The sequence below is a fragment of the Rhea pennata genome, chromosome 2, assembly GCF_028389875.1.
Source record: "Rhea pennata isolate bPtePen1 chromosome 2, bPtePen1.pri, whole genome shotgun sequence".
NCBI classification, from domain to species: domain Eukaryota; kingdom Metazoa; phylum Chordata; class Aves; order Rheiformes; family Rheidae; genus Rhea; species Rhea pennata.
Genome location: NC_084664.1, coordinates 152232869 through 152256492, shown reverse-complemented (window position 1 = coordinate 152256492; position 23624 = coordinate 152232869). Strand labels below are relative to the sequence as shown.

The window sequence follows — 23624 nt, the reverse complement described above, 5'->3', positions numbered from 1 at the left end:
AGAGTGGAGTAGAAAAGGTGGTAGGAAGAAAGAAAATATTGCAGTACTTTTCAATCTGTTCCTCAGTATCAGTTGTTTTCTGAGTGGCTTGTATTGTGTCCCCTTTCCCAATCACACAAATGTCACACTTCAGGTATCCCTTGGCTCCCGTCCTAATGTCAGCAGGGTCTGTGAGAAGAGCCCACTTGTCACAAAACTGATGACCTGTAAAAATACAAAAAGTCAGATGATGCAAACAATACAAACTCTTCTCCTCTTCATCCAAAGAAGGTCACTTCTACAGCCAGAAAGCTGTAAAAAGTTTTGTGCTCTCAGTTTACCAGATACATTCACAAGGTCCAAAATATTATGTGACCAGAAAGACAAATGAGAGGATTGATCTAGAACTCATCAGGAATAAGCTTATTTTCATCAAAGGTACCTATTGGGGACCCCCATACACCCTTCCTGGGAAACCTGCAGGCATGACCACCTCTTCGAAATGCCTGTACACCAATGCACGCAGCGTGGAGAACAAACAGGAGGAGCTGGAGATCTGTGTGCAGTCGCAGGGCCATGATCTCATTGCAGTCACAGACATGGTGGGATAGCTCTCATGACTGGAATGCTGCCATGGATGGACATGTGCTTTTTAGGACAGACAGGCCAGAGAGGCGAGGTGGTGGAGTTGCTCTTTATGTGAGAGAGCAACTGGACTGCATCGAGCTCTGCCTAGGAGGAGGAGGAGGCAGTCGAGAGTTTATGGGTAAAGATCAAAGGGCAGGCCAACATGGGGGACACTGTTGTGGGTGTCTGCTACAGGCCACCTGACCAGGAAGAGAAAGTTGAGGAGGCCTTCTATAGACAGCTGGAGGTAGCCTCAATATCACAGGCCCTGGTTCTCATGGGGGACTTCAACCACTCTGACATCTGCTGGAAGGACCACACAGCAAGGCACAAACAGTCCAGGAGGCTCCTGCAATGCATTGATGATAACTTCTTGTCACAAATGGTGGAGGAGCCTACAAGGAAGGGTGTCCTGCTGGACCTTGCCCTTACCAACAGAGAGGGACTGGTTAGAGATGTGAAGGTTGAGGGCAGCCTTGGCTGCAGTGACCACAAGATGGTGGAGTTCAGGATCCTGCAGGAAAGAAGTAAGGCAACAAGCAGGATTGCAACCGTGGACTTCAGGAGAGCAGACTTTGGGCTCTTCAGAGAGCTAACTGGTGGAATCTCATGGGTTAAGGCCCTAGAAGGAAGGGGGGTCCAGGAGATCTGGCTGGTATTCAAACATCACTTCCTCCAAGCTCAAGAGCAGTGCATCCCTATGAGTAAGAAGTGCAGCAAAAGGGGCAGGAGGACTGCATGGGTGAGCAAGGAGCTCTTGGCCAAATTCAGACAGAAGAAGAAAGTACATGGAATGTGGAAGAGGGGACAGGCTACTTGGGAGGATCGTAGGAATGCAGTCAGAGTGTGTAGAGATGCTGCGAGTAAGGCCAAGGCCCTGCTGGAATTGAGTCTGGCAAGGGATGTTAAGGACAACAGGAAGGGCTTCTTCAGATACATCAGCAGCAAGAGGAGGACTTGGGAAAATGTGGGCCCGCTACTGAATGGGGCAGGGGCCCTGGTGACAAGGGATACAGAGAAGGCAGAATTACTGAATGCCTTCTTGGCTTCAGTCTTCACTGCTAAGGGCAGCCCCCAGGAATCTGGCAGCCTGGACATGAGGGAGAAAGTCTGGAGAAAGAAAGACTTTCCTTTGGTTGAGGAGGAAGGGATTAGAGACCCTCTGGGCAGGCTAGACATCCACAAATCTATGGGCCCAGATGGGATGCACCCATGAGTACTGAGGAAGCTGGTGGATGTTGTTGCCAGGCTGCTCTCCATCATCTTTGAAAGGTCCTGGAGAGCTGGAGAGGTGCCTGGGGACTGCAAGAAAGCCAGTGTCACTCCAGTCTTCAAGAAGGGCAAGAAGGAGGACCCAGGCAACTACAGGCCGGTCAGCCTCACCTCCATCCCTGGAAAGGTGATGGAACAGCTCATTCTGGATGTCATCTCCAGACATATGGAGGAAAAGAAGGTGATCAGGAGTAGCCAGCGTGGATTCACCAAGGGGAAATCCTGCTTAACCAATCTGATAGCTTTCTATGATGGAGTGACTGGCTGGGTAGATGAGGGGAATGCAGTGGACGTTGTGTCCCTTGACTTCAGCAAGGCTTTTGACACTGTCTCCCATAACATCCTTCTAGAGAAGCTCAGGAAGTGTGGGTTAGGCGAGTGGACAGTGAGGTGGATTGAGAACTGGCTGAAAGGCAGAGCTCAGAGGGTCGTCCATCAGTGGCGTGGAGTCTAGCTGGAGGCCTATGGCTAGTGGCGTCCCCCAGGGCTCAGTACTGGGTCCCATCCTGTTCAACTTCTTCATCAATGACCTAGATGAGGGGACAGAGTGCCTCCTCAGCAAGTTTGCTGATGATGCCAAGCTGGGAGGAGTGGCTGACACACCAGAGGGCTGTGCTGCCATTCAGAGAGACCTGGACAGGCTGGAGAGTTGGGCAGAGAGGAACCTCCTGAGGTTCAACAAGGGCAAGTGCAGGGTCCTGCACCTAGGGAAAAATAACCCTAGGCACCAGTACAAGTTGGGGGCTGACCTTGTGGAGAGTAGCTCTGCAGAGAAGGACCTGGGAGTGCTGGTGGATGACAAGTTGACCATGAGCCAGCAATGTGCCCTTGTGGCCAAGAAAGCAAATGGTCTCCTGTGGTGCATTGGGAAGACTGTTGCCAGTACATCGAGGGAGATGATCCTGCCCCTCCACTCAGCCCTGCGGAGGCCTCGTCTCGAGTACTGTGTCCAGTTCTGGGCTCCCCAGGACAAGAGAGACATGGAGCTACTGGAGAGAGTTCAGTGTAGGGCTACGAAGATGATCAGAGGACTGGAGCACCGGCCCTATGAGGAACGGCTGCGAGAGCTGGGCCTCTTCAGCCTGGGGAAGAGAAGACTGAGGGGGGGGATCTTATCAATGTGTATGAGTACCTGAAGGGAGGGTGTCAAGGGGACGGGGACAAACTCTTCAGTTGTCCCATGTGACCGGACAAGAGGCAATGGGCAGAAATTGAAGCACAGGAAGTTCTGCCTGAACATGAGGGGGAATTTCTTCCCTGTGAGAGTGACGGAGCACTGGCACAGGTTGCCCAGAGAGGTTGTGGAGTCTCCTTCTCTGGAGATCTTCAAGGCCCACCTGGATGCAATCGTGTCTGACATGCTGTAGGTGACCCTGCTGAGCAGGGAGGTTGGACTAGCTGATCTCCACAGGTCCCTTCCAACCTTACTGATACTGATTCTACGAACTGAAGAGCAGTGGAGGTTTGGGTGAGATTTCAGTGACCAAATTAAGGCTACAGTTTTATGAGAAAAGGCCATCTTTTTTGATGAGAAATGTTTGAAGATCTTAATACTCTTTCATAGCAAAACCCTAGCTGGGAACTGTGAGAACAGGCATCAGAACAAGAAGCCAGAAGCAGCCTCACTTGTGCTACCCTTCTTGAGGAAGGTCCCAAAACCTTTCCTGGTGATAGGTATGGACAAGGATGAGACTCACTCGGCCAGCTGGGCTTAGGAATATCAGAAGTAGCTGAGCAGTTTCACTGTGCAGCACAGTCACAGGGGGTGAGGGCAGCTCCTATGTTGCTGGGGCTGGTGTGGGGTAAGGAAACATAGTCCCCAGCCTCATCTCGGCTCTCCTCTCCTTTTCCTCATTCACACCTACTGATCTGTTTTCCCATCGCCTCTTAGTTCCCAATACACTTGCATTCAGACATTTACATTAAAACCTTGGCCATTAGCTTGGGTGGGTAAAGGGGAGGGAAGGAGAGACTGGAGTGAACTAGGCTGCTCTGGGATCCCAGGGTTATGAGCTCAAGATCTTTCCTCAGACCGAGCCTTCCTATAAAACCATACGCAAAGAAATATAGGGTAGAATTCAGAGACTAAAGCAATAGCTTACTCACTTCAGTCACACTGTTTCTCTCTATTCACTATTTCCAGAACCCCGAGAAGAGAGTAGTCTGAATTTGTTCTTGATTTTAGATGCCATGACTGGTTGACATCTATAGCAACTGTGATAAATACAACCATTCCTAAAGACTGAGAAGAGACCTTGAGTAATTAGGGAAGCGAAAAAATCAGGTGTTTTGTGGGTGGCTGCAAAAGCAGGCAGGGGCCCCAATGGGTTCTGTGAGCTTTTCTTAGTTTAAAATTTCAGAAAGCGCTGGCCAGCTCTGAAGATGGCAAGTCAAGTGGAACCACACTCGCCTCTTTGCTGTGTCCTTTTTCTCTCTCCCTTCCTGGTTTCTCCTCTCATTTCCCAGTTCCTTCCTCCCTCCTACACCAACATACGTGGCAGATTTTCAGCCACTCCATCATGACCAAGCAGAACCAGGCTTTCTAAGCATTCAGCTCCCTCCTCTAACTCCCTAAACAAAAGTCAGCTTTGTCAAGTGGCCCCAGATCCACAGTTCCCACCAATGGGCAGATTTTCAAGGTATTTTCACTGCTGAATTCTCTTTCAACATTGTGGCTGGTACTCTGGCATCTAAGTAGGAAAACAGCTCTTCTGAAAATCTCACTTAGCTTGCCACATGGCATAAACTCTAATCTAAAGGGAAAAGCAGTGTAGTTTCCTCTCCCCTTCCTCTCCTGCACACTTATTTGACAGAAAAGAAGGCAGAAAAGGTAATGCGTACCTGGCTGGCCATATACTGTCCCCAGATCTACTTTAAAGGAGCCAATCAGCACACTCCCAATCAGTTTGTTATGCATAACCTGTTAGAAAAATGTGCATTAAAGATTGTTGTTTTCCCTCTTTCCAATCAGCATAGGAAATAACAATACAAACAATGATCATATTATCTCAAAGAGAGTAAGCATCTGTGTCCAGCAGCAGCCAGAGACAAATACACATATCCAGGAACACCGCAGGTATTTGAAAGATGATCTTCCTCAACTCTTATGTCAATTTAGAAATCAGTACAGCTATATTGGGTGGAATTGCTCAGGTTCATCGTAGGTCTGAGGATCAGATGGATGTGTCTTCAGAGCAGATGCAGTTATATTATTTATACTTACTCTTTTAAATAAATCATAATGCATATAAACACATGGGGTATAATTGGTTCCCCACAGGCTGCATGAATTATATCATTTTTCTACACAGTAGCTAAATTTCCATATAAACTGAGTACACCCACAGGAGAGAGAATTAAAGTGTTCCTTTCAAATGTTTCAGTGTGCACATAAATCCAGAGACTCAATTCTGATTTGTCATCACACAAATGTAATGAAATCAAAGTAGTGATGTAGATGTAAATGAGTACAAATGAGATGGCAAGCAGGCCTAAATGAGTCCATCTCATTATCCTTCTTGTAAGCAAAGGAGTTTAATGTAATTTAATATAATTCAATTCAATTAATAATGTTACTTTATTAAATAATTCCTGGATCTGTATAGTTTTGTGTCTGGCTTTCAAATACATGCTTTCAGATTGCTGTGAGTAAATGTGTGCTTTAGTTCATAGACAAGGCAGAAGCTAGCAACATATCCTAAGGGAAGATTGGCTCTAGAACCATAATTTTCAAACAATAGACATCTCATCTGGTTTGAGATTGGTTTAAAAGGCTGAAATCTAGCCTTCACTCATGGAAAAGCTACTGAAAGTGGGCTGAATCTTCTGACAAACCTTGGCCAAAGTGCAAAGATAAACCAAACCCCTGGGATCCAAAGTCACAGGGGCTAAATCCAAATCCTGGAGCCAAACATCCCAGCCTCTGGAGCATTTCAGGAATCTGGAAGGATTCATGTCCTGGCCTTGGACTTGCATGTCCTAGATACAGGACTTTTCTGGATTTAGCTTTGAATTTGTCACGATTCACTCTGTGCATTTTTCTCCAAGAACAGGAAATCTATGCTCTAAATTAAAGACCACAGCCACCATCACCAGCATACACTAGAAACTCGGGAGGTTGCCAGTTGCAATGTTGTGTCCTTTCCAGTTAAAGACCTGGGGTCACTGTGCCCCTATGATTTAAGGATCATTCTCACTTGTCACCTCCTTACTTCTGTGTAGAAAGGGCTTCTGGGACTGAAAAAAAATCAAGAGCAGACAAAGGAACAGTTTTATTTGACCCTACTATTGAAGATAAAACTTAAGTGGCCTTTTTCTGGGAGAGGAGGCAGTGTGACAGCAAATGTCTCATGCACTAGTGCTGCTCTCCTGAAGCTCTGATCTGGCCAGGCCCTATCATGGCACCAGCCTCCTTCTGACCACCCTGCACTGGAGCCCTTGGGAGAGGGGACCACAAAACCTGATGAGTCCCATCCTAAAGCCAAACAAAATTACAGCTTTGGAGGAACTGTATGGGAGTAGGAGTTTGCCCTAACCAACTGTTTCCAACAGGAAAAAAAAAAAAAAAAAAAAAAAAAAAAAAGTAGCCTTAAAATGGTGCTAAGGGAATACCTCACTGCTTTTGTTAGTGTTCTGTATCTTTCCTGGTACTCCTTTTCAAGTATATTTTTTCTAAGGTAACAAAGTAGGTAAGCATTGCTATAAGACTGCTGGAATGCACTGGAAGATATTAATTACAAAAAAAAAAAATCTACTCATTAGCAGGTGTTGAGAAATGGATAAACTTACTTTACCTCCAAATGCAGGATTTGAATGTAGCTAGATGAACTGCTGAACTGATAAACAACAGGTTGATACTTTTTTTGTTTTCCTTGAGCTTCCAAATGCAGATTTTTTTCATTTACAGATTCCAGATACAGGGCTTGTTTTCCAAGATTAAGTGAATTCAATGCATGAATGATTACTAATATTGGAAGCTGTCAGTGTTTGTATCTCCTTAAGTGAAACTGAGGCTGAGCAACTGCCAGGAAACTTTCATTCCCCAGAGTTTCCTTCCATAGGAGCACACATTTCCTCACTCATTTGTTTTTATTCTTCTTATACATTGTTTTCTCCAAGACTGTGTTCCAAGGTCTAGAACTTCTGTTTTCAGTAGTACATATGAGCATTGCCCTGGGTTACCATTTCCTTTAAAAATGTCATTTTCCTCTTGGAGACCTTTTTTTAATCCTTGGTGTTACATCTTCGCCTGATATAAATCAAATCCTTTCTCTGAGACTGATGAAACTATGCTGATTTATACCAGATAAAACTGGCATATTCCCATCTACAGCACACTTGAACCAGTGTTTTCCCTTTTATCACTAGACACATGTAAGCACTATCAGAAGAATTCAAGATCCAACGAACTGGCCATATCTTGGAGAAAAGGGACTCTACAGCCCAAAGCAGCAGCAGTTCACAAAAGATTTAGTGCCCCTGGGACATTAAATCCTGGCCCTAACCGTGTCAGAAGCTTGGGACTGTATGCTATGATAACAGCCATAACTGTGAGGTGACATCCCCTCCCACGCAAAAAGAGGAACCCAGTTCAAGCAACAGCATCAGAACTTTGTCCTCAGGGAGAAGCGAAGGTTAGATGTGCAGATACCCTACCTAGGTACAAATTTTATTTCTGTGTATTTGAACTGTGCATGTGGCACAGTGGATCTGAGCTAGACTTTAGGACACAGACTATTAGCTTACTAATGGAATTAAACATCTAATTGCCCAACTGGGCATGTAAATGAAGGGTTTTGATTTGCGTAGCAGAGCAGTCATTAAACTAGATGCTCAGCAGAGCAGTTATATGGTGAGTGCCTCTGAGGAAGTTTCACACAGACGCCTTCCTACAGCTCCTGTACATCGCCTGGCTCTGCCAGGTTGGCATAGACCCTTTTCTGGTGTACAGATTTCCTGGAAATGGACAAAGCCCTTCAGGGAAAAAAAAAGGACCTTCCCTGGGGCAGCAACTCACTGGTCATTTCTCTAGACAAATGATGGCACCTTTGGCATGGCTCCACATGAAGGGCTTAGCATACGATATTTGTAACTAATCCAAATATGGCACGTGAGCTCTTACTGTACTCATCTCCTTGTTCAAGGTAGGTATTCAGTTTGCTAAACATGGTGATATACCCTCAGAGCCTCAGCTAAGACAATCAGCATGACTTCCTAGACTCAGCCTCTTAGACTATAAATCAGTACATAATTCCCCATATCTGCATTTCTTTTAGACATTCTGACCGGGGGCAGGTGCAGCTCGGAGCTGGTTGTCAGGTGGGGGCTGAGGTGACACACAGAGCCACACGGCAAGGGGACATTTGTTTCACAGGCCACAGTAGACTGCAACTCTGTGTCCCTTTAATGTCCCTGTGTGACCCCCTGAAATGGGTCCCTTTAATCCCAGCTGGTGAATTCACACTCTCTTGTCACTTTGAAGGAACTGAGCTTGAGAAATGCTTTGCCTTCACTGGTTTTACACCTGAAGCCTGTCAGTGCTGCAGGAACCCAATACAAACTTCACAGCAGTTTTTAGGGGCTTATTTAGCCAATAGACTGACAAAAGGAGTGTGTGTGTCTTCCATCGAGGCTGCTCTGAGATGCCTCAATGCTCCTCTGGGATTTGACTTGCTGCGAGCACTGGGAACAGCACTGAAGACTCAGATCCCCCCTTCCAAACTAACACCACTGAAAGTCCCAGACAGCGCGAGAGCCACTATTGAGGATAAGGTACCTGGATATTTCTAGTCAGGAACCATATTGTATCTGAGGAACTGAGATAAGCCAGAAGTTTCAGCTCAGTAATTCGAAATAAATGGCAGCTTGAAAATAAGGAGATGGAGGCAATGCTTATTAAACAAGGTGAAGTTTTTCCTTCTGCTTTGCAGGTTGACAAGCTAACAGCAAAAAAATGCTCCTGAAAAAACACGCTTAATCCTCTTGAGGGTTACATCCCTTCAAACTCGTCAGCTGCCTTTCCTCTTTTTCTCTCCTCTGTCCTTTCCTGTTCTTCAATACACTTCATGCTTTCTAGCACCCTTTGCACCCAAAATTATTCCTCTTTTTTAATTACAGCAAGAAGAATCATTTAGAGCCAGTGTGACACAAACAACAATTGCTCTTTACTTACAGTGCTGAGCTTTCCTACATACTTACAGAGATGTTGATAATTTTGTCAAACAGAAACACTTGCGGTCCAACGAAGTCAAACACGAAGTACTGTGGAAAAATGGGACAGTGGATCAGAATTATAGAATCACAGAATCAGTAAGGTTGGAAGGGACCTCTGGAGATCAGCTAGTCCAACCACCCTGCTCAGCAGGGTCACCTACAGCATGTCAGACACGGTTGCATCCAGGCGGACCCTGAAGATCTCCAGAGAAGGAGACTCCACAGCCTCTCTGGGCAACCTGTGCCAGGGCTCCATCACTCTCACGGCGAAGAAATTCCCCCTCACGTTCAGGCAGAACTTCCTGTGCTTCGATTTCTGCCCATTGCCTCTTGTCCTGTCACACAGGACAACTGAAAAGAGTTTGTCCCCGTCCCCTTGACACCCTCCCTGAAGGTACTTGTACACATTGATAAGATCCCCCCTCAGTCTTCTCTTCCCCAGGCTGAAGAGGCCCAGCTCTCACAGCCGTTCCTCATAGGGCAGGTGCTCCAGTCCTCTGATCATCTTTGTAGCCCTCTGCTGGACTCTCTCCAGTAGTTCCATGTCTCTCTTCTACTGGGCAGACCCTTCTGCTGTTAGCCAGCACTGCTAGCAACCTGATTTGGCCTTCTGGGTTATCGCACACAGCCCTAGTGAGCTGCTGAGGCAATGGTGGGCACAGCAAGCCCTTTTCCCTGCTCTCTGCTCGTCACTGCAGTGGCCCAGACCTGTTTGCCACCGTTCAGCCTCTCTCCTGCTCCTCCTGTTGCACAGCGCTGCCACTTGCATATGCCCCGATGCTCACTCAGCATCAGGAGATAGAGTCAAAAGGGATGGAAGGTATACAGAAGCCCAGAGTTTTTTTTGTTTTGTTTTGTTTTGGTTTTTTTTGTTTGTTTTAGGAGCTGTTTTGGTGTTTTGGTCTCGTTTATCACCAGCTGGGAAAAGCAAGCCTCAAGGGAAGGTTTAAGTGGAGAAACAGTAGAGGAGGGAGTTTAGGGGTCAGTTTAGAAAGACCTCCCAAATGGGTCATTTGGAAAATGCAGAAAGACAGCAGTAGCAGAGGAGGATGTGATGGAGAATCAGGATGGACAGACGTTGAGAAGACAAAGGGTGAAGAGAGAGCTAAATCCAATGGAGCTTTTACCTGTGCTTTGCCAGGCTTGAAACTTAAGCAGCTCCTAGACAAACCTCACTGCTCAGATACATAGGTGTTGCCAACTTAGTCCATCTCTGTTCAAGCTACCAGAACCATCACCACCAGACCCAAAGGAAACACCTTCTCCAAGGCAAAGCACCCACCTCATTGTAAAAAGGGGCATTTGTGCCTTCCTTTACTGTTGTTTGCTTCTTCTCATCACCGATCTCTATGATCACCACAGGATCGATGTTCTCACCCACCAACTGCCTGGCCTCGATGATGGTGATAGCAATCTGTGGGGAACAAGGACACGACACCATGCACATTCCTGGCCTCTGATCCAGCCCACCCACAGGTTGCAGAAGCACATAAAGGCCCTCACCCCACACTCACCTGGTAGTTCTGGGTTTTTATCTCCTCCTCATGAATTCTGGGCACCAGCTTTGCCCTGTTTAAATCACAGATCAGATTATTGGGCATCTCTGGGAAAGAGATAGTGCTTTGATACACATTGAAAAGACTTTATGTCACTAAGCCTGCGTTGTCTATGACAGGTAGCTTTGTTGTGGAGGTTAGGCTTCATTTCACCAGCAGTCACTCTGACACCATCATTGGGACACGCATTTTGGACAACAGTAGTCCAAGGACTCAGATCCATGGTTAGATGACAGCTGCACAGCAAGCTGAGCCACAGTAGCTGCCCATGGACAAGACCAATGCAAATGGAAAGCAATGCAAAAGAGCTTCCTCCTCTTTGATTTGAAGCTGGCTACACTGTGTTTGTTCCTGTCTCTCAGGGGCTCAGAACACATGCAAGGACACTTACTGTAACTCAGCTCTGAAACCAGCAACTTGGCAGGCACCACAGTGGGTGGTCGAGCAATTCCACCTTTCTCCCAGAACAGCACCCAGTGTGTCTTTAACCTTTTCTTATTGCTTATTACGAAACATAAAAAGAAGATGGGAGGTTCTTATCCATTTCAGATAGATACTTAACACGGAAGAATTTGGTATCACTCTTTGAGAACTAAAAGATTTCATACCTGGATTTGCATGACACATCACTCCAGATCTCTGTCTCCATCTCTCATATATTTGGTAATGGGGAAACACTTTCCATCTGCACAGCCTAGTGCTGCATCCTGTATGGGAATGATTTCACCTGCTGATCTCATTAAACTTGTCTCTATTTCTTCCCCCTATGAACAACCCTATGAACAACTATATCAACAACATATTGGCTCCTGCCCCCTTTGGTTCATTTTCATTAGCAGCACAGTTCAGGCTCTCTCAGCATCCATTTCAATCTCTCTCTGCAGTGGATAGCATCTGGTGACAATCTGTCTTGAGCACATAATATTTTGCTGACAAGTACATGCCACTCTGACATGCGGAAATACAGGGGTGGAGAGATCAGTGCTGTCAGCAAACATTTTCTGTCAGAAGATGTATTGCTCTGTGGTAATACCATTCCAGAGAAGGACAGAAAACATGTATGGGGGAATGTGAGGTAATATATGCCAAGCAGCACCTTTTCCTCTTTGGGCTTAAGGACGCAAAAACGTTGGACGATGCATCATTGCTCATCAGGTCTTCCTTTCCCTCTCCTTGTCTTCTGAGAGTTTCTTGTTGAAGATTTTCATTTTCATTGTGATCATCTGGTGAACAAAGCAATCAGGAGAATAAATTCCCCTTTGATTTCTGCTTGCAAAACGTTAGCCTGGAGCAGAGCGAATTCAGCAGCATGAACTATTTTATTTATTTGGTTGCCACAATTAGAGATACAGAAGTGGTTTGTGCTGTGCAACATTGACGACAGCAGTAATCCCCCTTCTGTGCAAAGACATATATTCTGTATATACAGTACCTGCATCCCCTCTCTTAACCCCATGTGCACCCACATCAAGCACAAGCACACCAGAAGCACCCAACTACTCCACTTCTCATCTGGTAGAAAGATGGTGGGACAGGTTATTGCTGTTTTTTTTTCATATACTACTTAATAGTAGCTAGTCTACATTTGTGGTTTCTCTGTTCCAAATGTCCAAAGTGGAGCCTAGCCTGGAAATCATTTCTTACCTTTCCCTTTTGCAGAGATAAAGGACTAGAAGACTAAGCACAGAAAAAGAGAACATGATTCAGGTGATCTCTTGTAGAAAGCTATAGTGAGATGACATGAATTACTTCCAGAAGTGCCTATTTTTTTTCTGACTAAAGAGAATCTCAGCAACTAGCTCGTATGTAGGCATCCACATTTGGCCAGAGGAGCCATCCCCACGCTACTCTGTTTTGTCCTCCTGGTCCAGCAGAAATCCTGCCAGTGTCTCTGCCCCTTGCCTAGTGTGCCTGTGTTCAGTGCCTGTCTTAGGAAGGGAGCTGTGTGTTATGGGTAAAGGTTCACTTGTAATTCACTTGTAATTCATTTTGATATTGATATTTATAAGTAGGAAGCATTTAGTGATTCTGGACATGAACAGTCTCTGGTCTGAAGGTTATCAAATGGTAACCACAACAGTAAGGTTGACTTGGTCAGAAATACCCAGTGGCTTGGGTGACCTTCTGGAGACATCCCTGCCTTAAATGAGAGGAAACACATCCAAGTGCATTTTCTGTAAGTACCCTATGACATTGTGCTCCAATCACAAACCTAGAGAAAGGGTTGTAATGGTGCTTCCCCACCTCTTTGCAAAGGTATGGTCACTCGCGGGACACTTAGAAATTGTAGTGATGATGGCAAAGGACCATAAATGGTACAGGAAGCCTCGCTTGGATTTCTTAATTACAGCTCTCATGCCTGAATGCATCTGTGCCTTTTTTGGCCTGCCTTCCATAAGCCCCTACATGGAAGGGCTCGTTGCAGGCAGGTACAGACAGGTGTGACTTTTGCCTGTGCTCCAAGGTAGAAGGCACGAGCCAGCTCCAGCCAAGGCGTCCTGTAGCCCCATTAGTGCGCAGTTCTGTGTCAGAGCTGATACACACAACTTCTCAAAAAAGATCACTACACTAGCAATCTCATACACCATACAGTTCTCCAATGGCCCCTTTGGAGACAAGACAAGAGTCCAGCCTTCCCAGGACATAGGGAGAGTGTCTCCTCATGCATGTAAGCGTTGCCTGCTTTTCACCCCTTGAGGGCATAGTGCCTGCCCACAGATTTGCTCTGCATCTGTAGCAGCATGTTCCCATGACTACCTCCCACATCCTATTTACTCTAGAGCAGGCTGTTTGATTATAGTCTTGCAATACCCTGTATTATTTGCTTTGTAGGCTGAATTAGATATAATTTCCGACTCAGCTGGGACCAGGCATGTGTCAGTGCGATGTGCTGCCTGGACCAATCTTTGTAAGTTCCACTTCGTTTCCATTAAGATGCAATGTCTTCTCGAAGATTTCTTCCCTTTAAAGTTGCATTTTTCTAACATTTTAGCTGCTGAGTAGGTATCTTTTTTTCCTCAATAATGTTGTGCCTGTTGTGCATAACTAATCAGCAGGAATTATCCCCCTCTGTTGACCCAATGACAGAAAATGAAAAGGGTGCAGTGAGCAACCATGTTCCCCCACTGCACATAGCCCTGGTAGGTGAACTAAGCCCAAAACCTCAATCAAGACAAAAGAGAACCAGTAATTTCTGTATCTTTGCTAGTTCAGACCCTCAGGCAATAAAGACACTAGTGAAATACATGAAGATACAGCATTAAGACATCAATCTATCAGATGATTCAAAGACAGAAACATTTGAAATAAAAGGTTGCAGAGATGTGGATGACGACTGAAGCAAATTAGAGTACAGTGTACCTTATAGAACATGATACATCCTATCGAGTGTAAGATAAAAAAAAATAAAATATCTGTAATTACTAGGAAGCTTAATGGTATTTGGTTTTCTCTGCTGCAAAAGCCCAAAGCGCTTGCTATAAAGTAGCATCCTCCAGTTAAATAGTGCTTATGACACAAAATAAATATTTCTGTTTCTGTCAAATAGTAGTACAAGATACAGATGACTTGTTTATTGCAGTACATGCAGTTCATGGGTTGCCCCAAACACACGGGAGTCCATGTTTTAAAAGACACCATGAAATCTGAGGCAAGAGACTACAACATAGAACTACAGAAGAGGAATTATTTGCTTGGCTGAAATACTAGTTGCGGTGAAGGTGAAAGGGAGAACTGTTTGGATAGGGAGGAGCAGCAGCAATGGGAGGGTATGCAGGAGAACATCTTGTTAGCTTGGAAACTAGCAGTGAATTCGGAAGAAGAAAAAGGAACCTCTGTGTGTCTTGTGGACCAGCTGGATAAAGATAACAAGCAAACCTTTGCACACACTTAAGAGGAGGAACTGCTGCTAGATAAAGCTCTCAGCCATCGCTCACAACTCAGGTCGTGGCCTTGTGGTTTCTAGCAGAAACAGATCTTCTGGATGGAAGTACATACCTGCAATGACTTATCTATCACTAGAGTAGGGAAAAGTCTTTCAAAACCTGTAACCTTTCTATGGGAAGATCCAGGCTAACTTTTCAATTTTGCTCTATCATCAGATGCATCAGTCTGGTCTCACAGGATCTGAAGGCAGCTGTAACGAAACAGCCAGTGCAGAAGGAATGCGCTCTCTGTTTGCTTGAGAGTGATAAGGATTTTACTGCCCATTTTATCAGTTACTAAGCCAATAGCCCTAAGACAATTCAAATGTGTTCACTGTGAAATTATATGTAATTTAGTCCCTATCCTGCTCTCACCAGCTGCAGTATTGATTTATGAGGCCTTACCCAGTGCATCTTTGTTTGCAATAGTTAAACCTTTTTCGCCTTTTTTCTTCTTCTTTAGCTTCATACCAGCAAACAGCCCCTTTCTGAAAAAAAGTAAAGAAAAAACATCATTGCAATACCTTCCAGGCCTTTTATGCGCTGAATCTAGTTTAATTCAAGGACCTGTTGAGCAGGAGTTTTAATTTCCCAGTAAGATCATTTTACTCTTTTTTCCTTTTATAGAAAGCAAACAAGGAACACTCTGGTCTTGTGCTTCACCTAATTTAGTTTCACTTTAAAACTGGGCAGCACACGGGGGGACTGAAACTTCTTTGCAAACCAAGAGGCAAAGAAAGGAAAGTCCCAACAAGCCTTCAGGCCTGTTGACTTCCCCCCACCACAATTCTTCTGCCTCTGAAGAGACCAGAGATAAAAGCATCTAACAAATAATTGGTTCCAGTCAAAAACAGTTTTCCCATGAATTAAGATCAGCATTAAAGCATTTATTTAAGCTTCCTTTGTGATGAGACCCACTGTGCCAGCGGCACTTACACCGTAACAGCTTTTGCAGTCTATTTATTTATTTATTACTATTTACTTATTCTTACTTTTGGAGTTGGACAAGGGCTTTCTCCTCAAGCTGTATTACAGGGCTGCTTCAGTCCAGCATTAGTTACAGGTACCACCAAATGCAGCCCTTGCCTGCCTCTAGTCACCTCTCCCTAAGCTTGATTAGGGGAATAATCCAGCTGAAAACTAACCCAGTTAAAGCTCTGGTGGGGATTTAGCTGGATCATTTCTTAGCTCATGCCTGATTAAAGTGACTTTATACTCACAGTCTCATTAAGGCTTCCTTAGTTCTTATATTCACTCAGTTTTAGTCTCAACTATCAGGCTCCTGCCTATCAGGCCTGTGCAGGAGCAGGGAGCTTTCATATGCCTGGCCACAAGCATGCAGTGATAATAAACTCTCAGCACATGTTTTTCTCCTGTCACTAGAGGAATTATATGCCTAGATTGCTGTAGGAATGAAAAAGAACTTTTCTGGAAAAGTATGTAGCCCTGCTAGCCCAAAGCAGCAGATACCTGTGACTTAAGCAAACCTGAGAGCAATCAAAGCTCAAACATCCAAAACCACATGCAAACTCCAGGATTGTTTAGCTTTTAAAGAAAAAGTTATTAAAAAATGGAAAGGGAATCTGATAAGGTTTAAATGCCCTATTCAGAGTAAGCAAATTCAGCTGAGCTGCCTGTTCCAAGAGGAATATCACCAATGCTTGACTCTATAGCAGAGAATGGACAACTTCCATATGGGTTTTGGCAAAAAGAAAAAAAAAAAGTTCATTACACACACAGGATTTGCTGGAGAGAATCTCCTCTATACAGATCTAAGCTAAGTAAATGGTATTTTCAGGGAATTGAAGGAATTATCCTTCACAATAGGGACAATCCATCACCTTGAGACATAAGCTACTTGTCATCCAGTGATAACATATGTGCTCCACAGATTGTGCCAGAGCACAGGGGCAACACGCCTGACATGCTTAGGAAAGTCATTAAAACCTTTTGAGACTGTTCTAACAATATTACTTTCTTGACAGAAATAATGTTCTTTTGGAAAGAAAAAAAAAAGAGTAGGTTTTCTCTGAATTTCCAAAAAGGGTGTTTTTTCACCTCAGTGCCAGCATATCAATTTAATCAGCTGCTGAAAACTGGAAAATTACTCTTTCTTTCCTCCTCTCAATAAAACTGTGAAAATATCACCAAGAAGAGAAAGTTCCAGGTTTCCATACATTTTCACCAAATTTGATTATGTCCCATATATGGGTTACTCGCACCCGTCTGTTATCCCTAAAACAGGCACACAGCTGTGCTTGCCACAGAATCACAGAATGGTTGAGGTTGGAAGGGACCTCTGGAGATCATCTAGTCCAACCCTGCCCTGCTCAAGCAGGGTCACCTACAGCATGTTAGACAGGATCACATCCTGGCAGGTTTTTAATAGCTCCAGGGAAGGAAACTCTACAACCTCTCTGGGCAACCTGTGCCAGTGCTCTGTCAGGTGAAACTTCCTGTATTTGTGCCCGTTGCCTCTTGTCCTGTCACAAGGCACTACTGAAAGGAGTTTGTCCCCATCCACTTGACACCCTCCCTGAAGGTACTTATCCACATTGATAAGATCCCCCCTCAGTCTTCTCTTCCCCAGGCTGAAGAGGCCCAGCTCTCACAGCTGTTCCTCATAGGGCAGGTGCTCCAGTCCTCTAACCATCTTTGTAGCCCTCTGCTGGACTCTCTCCAGTAGCTCCATGTCTCTCTTGTCCTGGGGAGCCCAGAACTGGATGCAGTACTGGAGATGGGGAGGATCATCTCCCTCAGCCTCCTTGGAACACTCTTCCTAATGCACCCCAGGAGACCATTGGCCTTCCTGGCCACAACGGTACACTCATACGCACAACGGTACACTCATACGCTCATAGTCAACTTGTTATCCACCAGCACTCCCAGGTCCTTCTCTGCAAAGCTGCTTTCCAGCAGGTCAGCCCCCAGCCTGTACTGGTGCATGGGATTATTTTTCCCTTGCCCTTGTTGAACCTCAGGTTTCTCTTCGTCCAACTCTCCATCCTGTCCAGGTCTCTCTGAAAGGTCTCTTCACCACCATCTCTAGGAAGATGCAAAGGTGTCGTGAGGAGAGGTGTCTCCAATGCTCCTTGTGTAACCCCTAAGGCCTGGCAAAGTGCTGTTGACATTACACCAAGGGTGATGGACCAAATGGAGCTGTCTCACTTCATTCATGTTCACTCCACCACCTCTGCAGCCCAGTGCTGGAGCCTGTCATCCCATGTCTTGCAATGCAATGGCACTGCCATGTCCTTGAACATGGACATGAACATGGCCCCATGGACCTCAGCATCCTAGCAGCTTGCCTTCTCCCAGCAGCCTGCCACAGCACTTCTGGAGCAGAATAATCGTTCTTATTCCTTTAAATTGTGTTGCCCAATTAATCAAAAGCCTGCTGGTGGGGGAAAGGGGATAAGGGATTCTGCAGACACAAGATGAAGCTTCAGGAATTTGCCAACCGCTGAAGTATAGTACTTGTCACAGGCAATGCCCAGCAGCAGTAATATTTGGTATTTATTTTCCACCTAACAGTGGTTCAGCTGTTACACAGAGCTGCTGGCTTGTTCCCAAGCCAGTGCCATCACATGTGATGTGCAGGTATTCTTTACTGGTGGGACTGCAAGTCATCAGATCCCTTTGACCAGGGTGCAAGAATGAGGACAAATCAGTGTGATACTCCCAATGCCTTCTCCTTCTCCACAGCCACGTGGCTGCCACCACCTTACTGCTGTTGACCATATCTCTATGCATAGTTCACACTACAGATATCTTCACCACAGTGAAAAGAAGACTGAGAATTAGCAGGATCTCCTGACTGTCCTCAAGGAAGAAATATGACACTGGAAAAAACTGGGATGTCAGGAGAGACTTGATCTTGTGAGGTGCAGGAAAGTTCATTCATCTCTCTTTGACCCGTGGTGAGGTTATTGCTGTCGGGGTAGCACAGTAGCACTGACAAGATTTAGTGAAGATTCAGTCCCCATATTCTACATGATACGCAAATATGAATAATGATTTTGTTCCTGTCTAGAACCAACAAGCTAATTTAAGATATAATAAAGGAAATTCGTGGCCAAAGAGAAGATGGTAGAAAAGTTCCTATAGGCTACTGTTAAGCTTATCTTGGAGGTTTCCTATTGAAAATGCTTGATTAGAAGCAATTTAAAATCAATAATCTCAGCTAATCAGGAACATTGCTTAATACAAATGAGACTGAGTCTCTCAACTCATTTCATATTGGAACAGTTTCTTAGATTGTAAAAAGTCTGGAGGAGAAGGGCAACTTAATTCTTTTGCATATGTATAGTGTCAATATGGGGCCTAGTTTGTGACTGTGATTCGTTGATCTTTACATGATACAAACAGTAAACAAGAGCGAGGCACCAGCCATACACCAGCTTTTGACTATACTCGGACTGTGTTGGATTTGAAGCAGGGATCTAGAAGAGCAAGGGTCCATTTCCCATTATCAATGCCACCGGCCTACTAGTACTCTGAGTTCACTCATTTTCATACTCCTCTCTCATCAGTACTTATCCATGGCAGCTTTCATCTCTCCTGCTTGTTAGCATTCCAAAGAAATCCTTTCATGTCCTTTTATTTTCATTTAAGCAGTCCGTTCACAAGGCCTTCATGATCAAATCTTGTTCTGCATAATGTTCTCTCAGCTATCATTTAATTGCAATTTGTGATCTAATTTAAAGGAAAACTATCAAAAAAGCACTTCTGACTTGCCAGAAGGAGAATAAGAGTGATCTTACAAAACACTGAATCTACTTGGAGTTTTCCCTCATTGTTTAAACTTAGTTTCTTCTTCCAGAAAAATGTTCCCAGTGCTCCATGTCCTATGAAAATTATCACAGGAGAATACCTTTTTACCTCAGGAAAAGTCACACATAATACGTTCAACCTTCAATTCAGGACAAGCACGATAGATTTCCTCCCCCTACCGTCAGGGGAGCAATTCATCTCATCTGAGCTAGAAGTCTACCTCTGCCATCCTAGGTGCCTTCACAGTTGGAGGAGACAGATGGACACTTCTAGAGTGTGGGTTATCTAACTCATTTTAGACATTTACTCTAGGATTACAGGAAATACGTTTCTCTCCATTGGACATAAAGGCAGAAGAACAACCTGAGCTATCTAAATTCAGGCATGTAGTCTAACCTCATCTTGTAACTCAAGGAGGGACCTCAATTCCCTTCTACAAGGCCTTCTTCTTTACACAGTGTTCTACCTCCTGTGCCATTCAGGCAAAACCAACTCCTGGGCTTAACCTTGCATTAGACCAAGATGCTTGTCAAGGCCCATTTTTGTAGGCATGAGCCTTGTGATGGCCTTCTGGCACGTGGACCACACTTGCAGTGACCACAGAGGAATGAAAGCAGGAAGGCAGGATCTTCCTGGCTAGGATAGTGGACAGGTAACTACCACATGATTGTGCTGCCACTCAGAGGAACCTCGACAGGCTGCAGAAATGGGCAGAGAGGAACCTCATGAAGTTCAATAAAGGGAAGAGTCCTGCAGCCAGGAAGAGATAACTCCATGCACCATACAGGCTGGGAGCAAACCGGCTTGAAAACAGTCTTGCAAAGAGGACCTGGAGTCCTAGTGGACGCAAAGTTGACCATAAGTCAGAAGTTTGCCCTTGTGGTAAAGAAGGCCAAGAATCTTCTGGACTCGAGGGTATCTTATCAACATGTAAAAATATCTGAAGGGAGGGCATAATGAAGACCAGGCCAGACTCTTCTAAGTGGTGCCTAGTGACAGGATGAGAGGAAATGAGCACAAACTGAAACACTGAAAGTTCTGTCTGAACCTAAGAAAACACATTTTTTTTTTCCTCTGAAGGTAGTCAAACACTGGAAAAGGTTGCTCAAAGCAGGCTGTGGAGTCTCTGTCCTTGATATTCAAAACCCATCTGGATATATTCAAAGCCCACCTGGATGCAACCCTGTCTAACGTGCTCTGGGTGACCCTGCTGAGCAAGGAGGTTGGACTAGATGATCTCCAGAGGTCCCTTCCAACCTTACTGATTCTATGATTCTATGTAGCCTGGGCAACCTGCTTGTTGACCCTACTTTGAGTAGGGAGGTTGGACCAGAGACCCCCAGAGGTCTCTTCCAACCCCAACTGTTCTGTGATTTTATGGTTCTGGGATCCTTGAAACCACAGAGGCCAGTCATGGAAACAATTTTATCTTGGCCAAGAGCACCTCCGGAGACCATTCAGAAGTCTCGTAGAGTCAGTGTGAGTGAGCTACCACCATGTTCCTGGCAGCAGACAATCCGAGACAGATGCCCCACTTTCCCACAGAGTCCCTTCCTCACTGGAAGCAGCAGTTTCGGTAAACTTTTGGGTATCATAAAAATGATTTAGTTCTAGGGATGGTCAGATGCTTGTGCAGCTCAGATCTGAGCCAGCTCCTAAGGACTGTAAACCTATGAGCACCATGACAGCCTTGATACCTGAGAAAATATTGGAAATCAAAGAAATAAGAAAAATATGCTTCCGCATTCTCACACATGAATGTAAAATTTGTTAGAAGGGTCTGCATTTTTGCATGTAGTTTTGTGCCTCCTTAAAATTCTGCTTCTTTCAATAAAATTTATTTTTCCACAGAATTTTGTAGTAAATCAAACACTATTTCATTGGGGAATTATTAACTCCACATGATTAGTTCCCATTTTCATTGAATAAACCCAGACGAAAAGAACCTAATTCTTTTGTTTTTTTTATGTAAAAAGAAAGAAAGATGCTTGGCTCCTTTTATCACGTCTAGAATATATAAAAGTCAAGGAAATTGAAAGGAAAAGTAAATTATCCCATCATTTAAACTGATCATTTCAAATAATAAGACATAATTAAAATATGAAGATGGGCTTCAGAGTAAAAAACTTAATTAGTCTAAAACTGTACTGTAAGCAAAATTAGTTAATTCAGAAACAGTTTTTATTCAGCTAGTATCTCATTTATATTTATAAATGAAGTCTCATGGAAAAAATTTATTGCATTAAATTTAATTGTTGCAAAAGGCTGAACAAAACAGCCATTATATACTTGGTCAAGTGGAAAGCAGGAAGCACATTAATGAACGATAAACAAAGTACTCATTTCATGCATTCTTTTCTCAGGATTATAGAAGTCAAAGGAATATTTTGGCTGTTTATTCATTTAATTTATCTCCCTTGCCAGTGCGGGACTGCTTCGCACAGCATACTGTCAGGTACTTTATCCTGATTCAGTAACCAGACTCCCCAAAACCTATTCAGCACAGTGCTGAATCACCTAGCAGTCATGCTGGATCTGACTCGGGAATGAGCTCATAACCACATTTTGGTCAAAATGATCAGAACATGAAATACACGTTTGCATCTAACCCAGTATAAAGCCTCACACTGCAAAATTAATCCTGTCTTGAAACACATTGGAGGTGGAAAGTGAGTTATGCCCAATTAGCCCTGCCTCATGTGACTATCATACTCCAGATTAGGTACGAGGCTTTACTGTATCGTCTAACTGGAGCTGAAGGAGAGTTTGGAATGGGGTTACAAGACAACAAATGACATGGAGAAGATGAACAAGTATTTGCAGTTTCTCAGTCCTGAGGCCTCAAAGCAGGAGCAGTGCATGAAATTATCAAGCAACAAGCTTGAAACTAAAGAATGGAAATGTTTTCCTGTAAGTCACAACACACATTGCCAGGAATGTTATTGAGACCAAACAATTCAAAAATGTTTCAGGTCAATGTATGGAGATTGCTGACAGGGTTGCTGAATGTCCACCTGGCTCAGAAACTCTTTGCACGAAACTCCTAAGATCAGGATTCCCACTCTGTTTCACAGACTCTTTCCCCAGGTATCCAGCCGTGGCACCTCTAGGGAGGCAGAAAGTGGGGTTGAAGAGACCTTACCCCAGTTGCTCCCACATTCTTAGCACTTTAATTCAAAAGTACTATTTCCCTAGATGCTTTTATACACTGACTAACTAAAAGATAATCTGAAAGAGGAAATATCAGGTTTGTTCAAGCACACCCTGCACAACTTGTAATTTGAACCTTTTGAAGTGTGCACACTTCTTTTGCAAACGCCTCCAACATGGCTTACAAGACAACGGAGAAGCAGCAGAAGCCCTTTGCAAATGTGGACCTTTTACCTGAGGACATATAGCCCTGGTTCTTTCAAACTCTGCCCCTTCTGCAGAAAAACAACAGCTTTTTACTGATACATTTAGCATTCTTATATATTATAAGTCATGATAGCAAATGGTCACTTTCTGTGACCAGGGCTGTGCTCCATAACTATTCTTATGTCAGGGCACAAGAGCTGGGTAATGGACCTACTAAATATGAACACATACATCCACAAAATAAAAACAGGAGAGGTTCATTTCTCTTGTCCCTGCACCTCTTACAGTCATTCCCCCCTTTCCAAAGGGGGCCTGAGCCATCACACAGAGGTGTGATGAGACCATCAGGTGGTCTGAGAAAATCTTGCCTTGACTTTCTACAGATAGAGATGATTATATAAAGCACCAGGCAGTATGGAATAGATAAATACAAGCAACAGTAATTGTTTCTGCTACCAAAAAGTAAGTATTAAAGGTCTTGTTTATTTTCCTTTCCTTCAAGAAGTCTTTAAGTATGATTAGCTGAATATAAAATCAGAGCTTGGAAGGATCCCTTATGAGCATTATATGTACCTGTGAGATGGCGGTGTCATCGCTGAGGGGTCCATCCTGCTCAGGAACGGTTCTCCTCCAGGTTTTCTTCCCTATTACACCATGAACAGACTCTCCAAGCTCATATTTGTATTTAAGATTCATCTACTTGCATGTAGCAAATGTAGTGCCCGGTTGGGCAAGTCGGTAAACATTGAACCACACCAGAATTTCTCCCTGGGCAAACATTAACACCTCTCATGTCTTGCGGTGATCTGCAGGAGCATGCCAGCGAGCCGCGTGCTGTTTACCAGCAGCATCTCTAGCTAAAAGGACATTGAGATCCTCGTGCCTACCAAGACACCTTAAAGGGAGTGACTTTTAGGTAGACTGT

General features: G+C 44.4%; 1 protein-coding gene across 1 annotated transcript in view; it reads right to left on the bottom strand.

Annotated features, from left to right (window-relative positions):
* Positions 1–23292, bottom strand: part of FER1L6 (fer-1 like family member 6) — a 79354-nt gene extending 56062 nt beyond the window's left edge. Inside the window, exons 1-8 of the mRNA XM_062568564.1 lie at positions 23273–23292; positions 14975–15057; positions 11743–11869; positions 10605–10659; positions 10373–10504; positions 9076–9138; positions 4720–4798; positions 48–204 (exon numbers count right to left, since the gene is read on the bottom strand). Coding sequence (XP_062424548.1) covers positions 48–204; positions 4720–4798; positions 9076–9138; positions 10373–10504; positions 10605–10659; positions 11743–11869; positions 14975–15057; positions 23273–23292 — 716 coding nt within the window. The remainder of the gene's footprint in view (positions 1–47; positions 205–4719; positions 4799–9075; positions 9139–10372; positions 10505–10604; positions 10660–11742; positions 11870–14974; positions 15058–23272) is intronic.
* Positions 23293–23624: the final 332 nt, after the last annotated feature.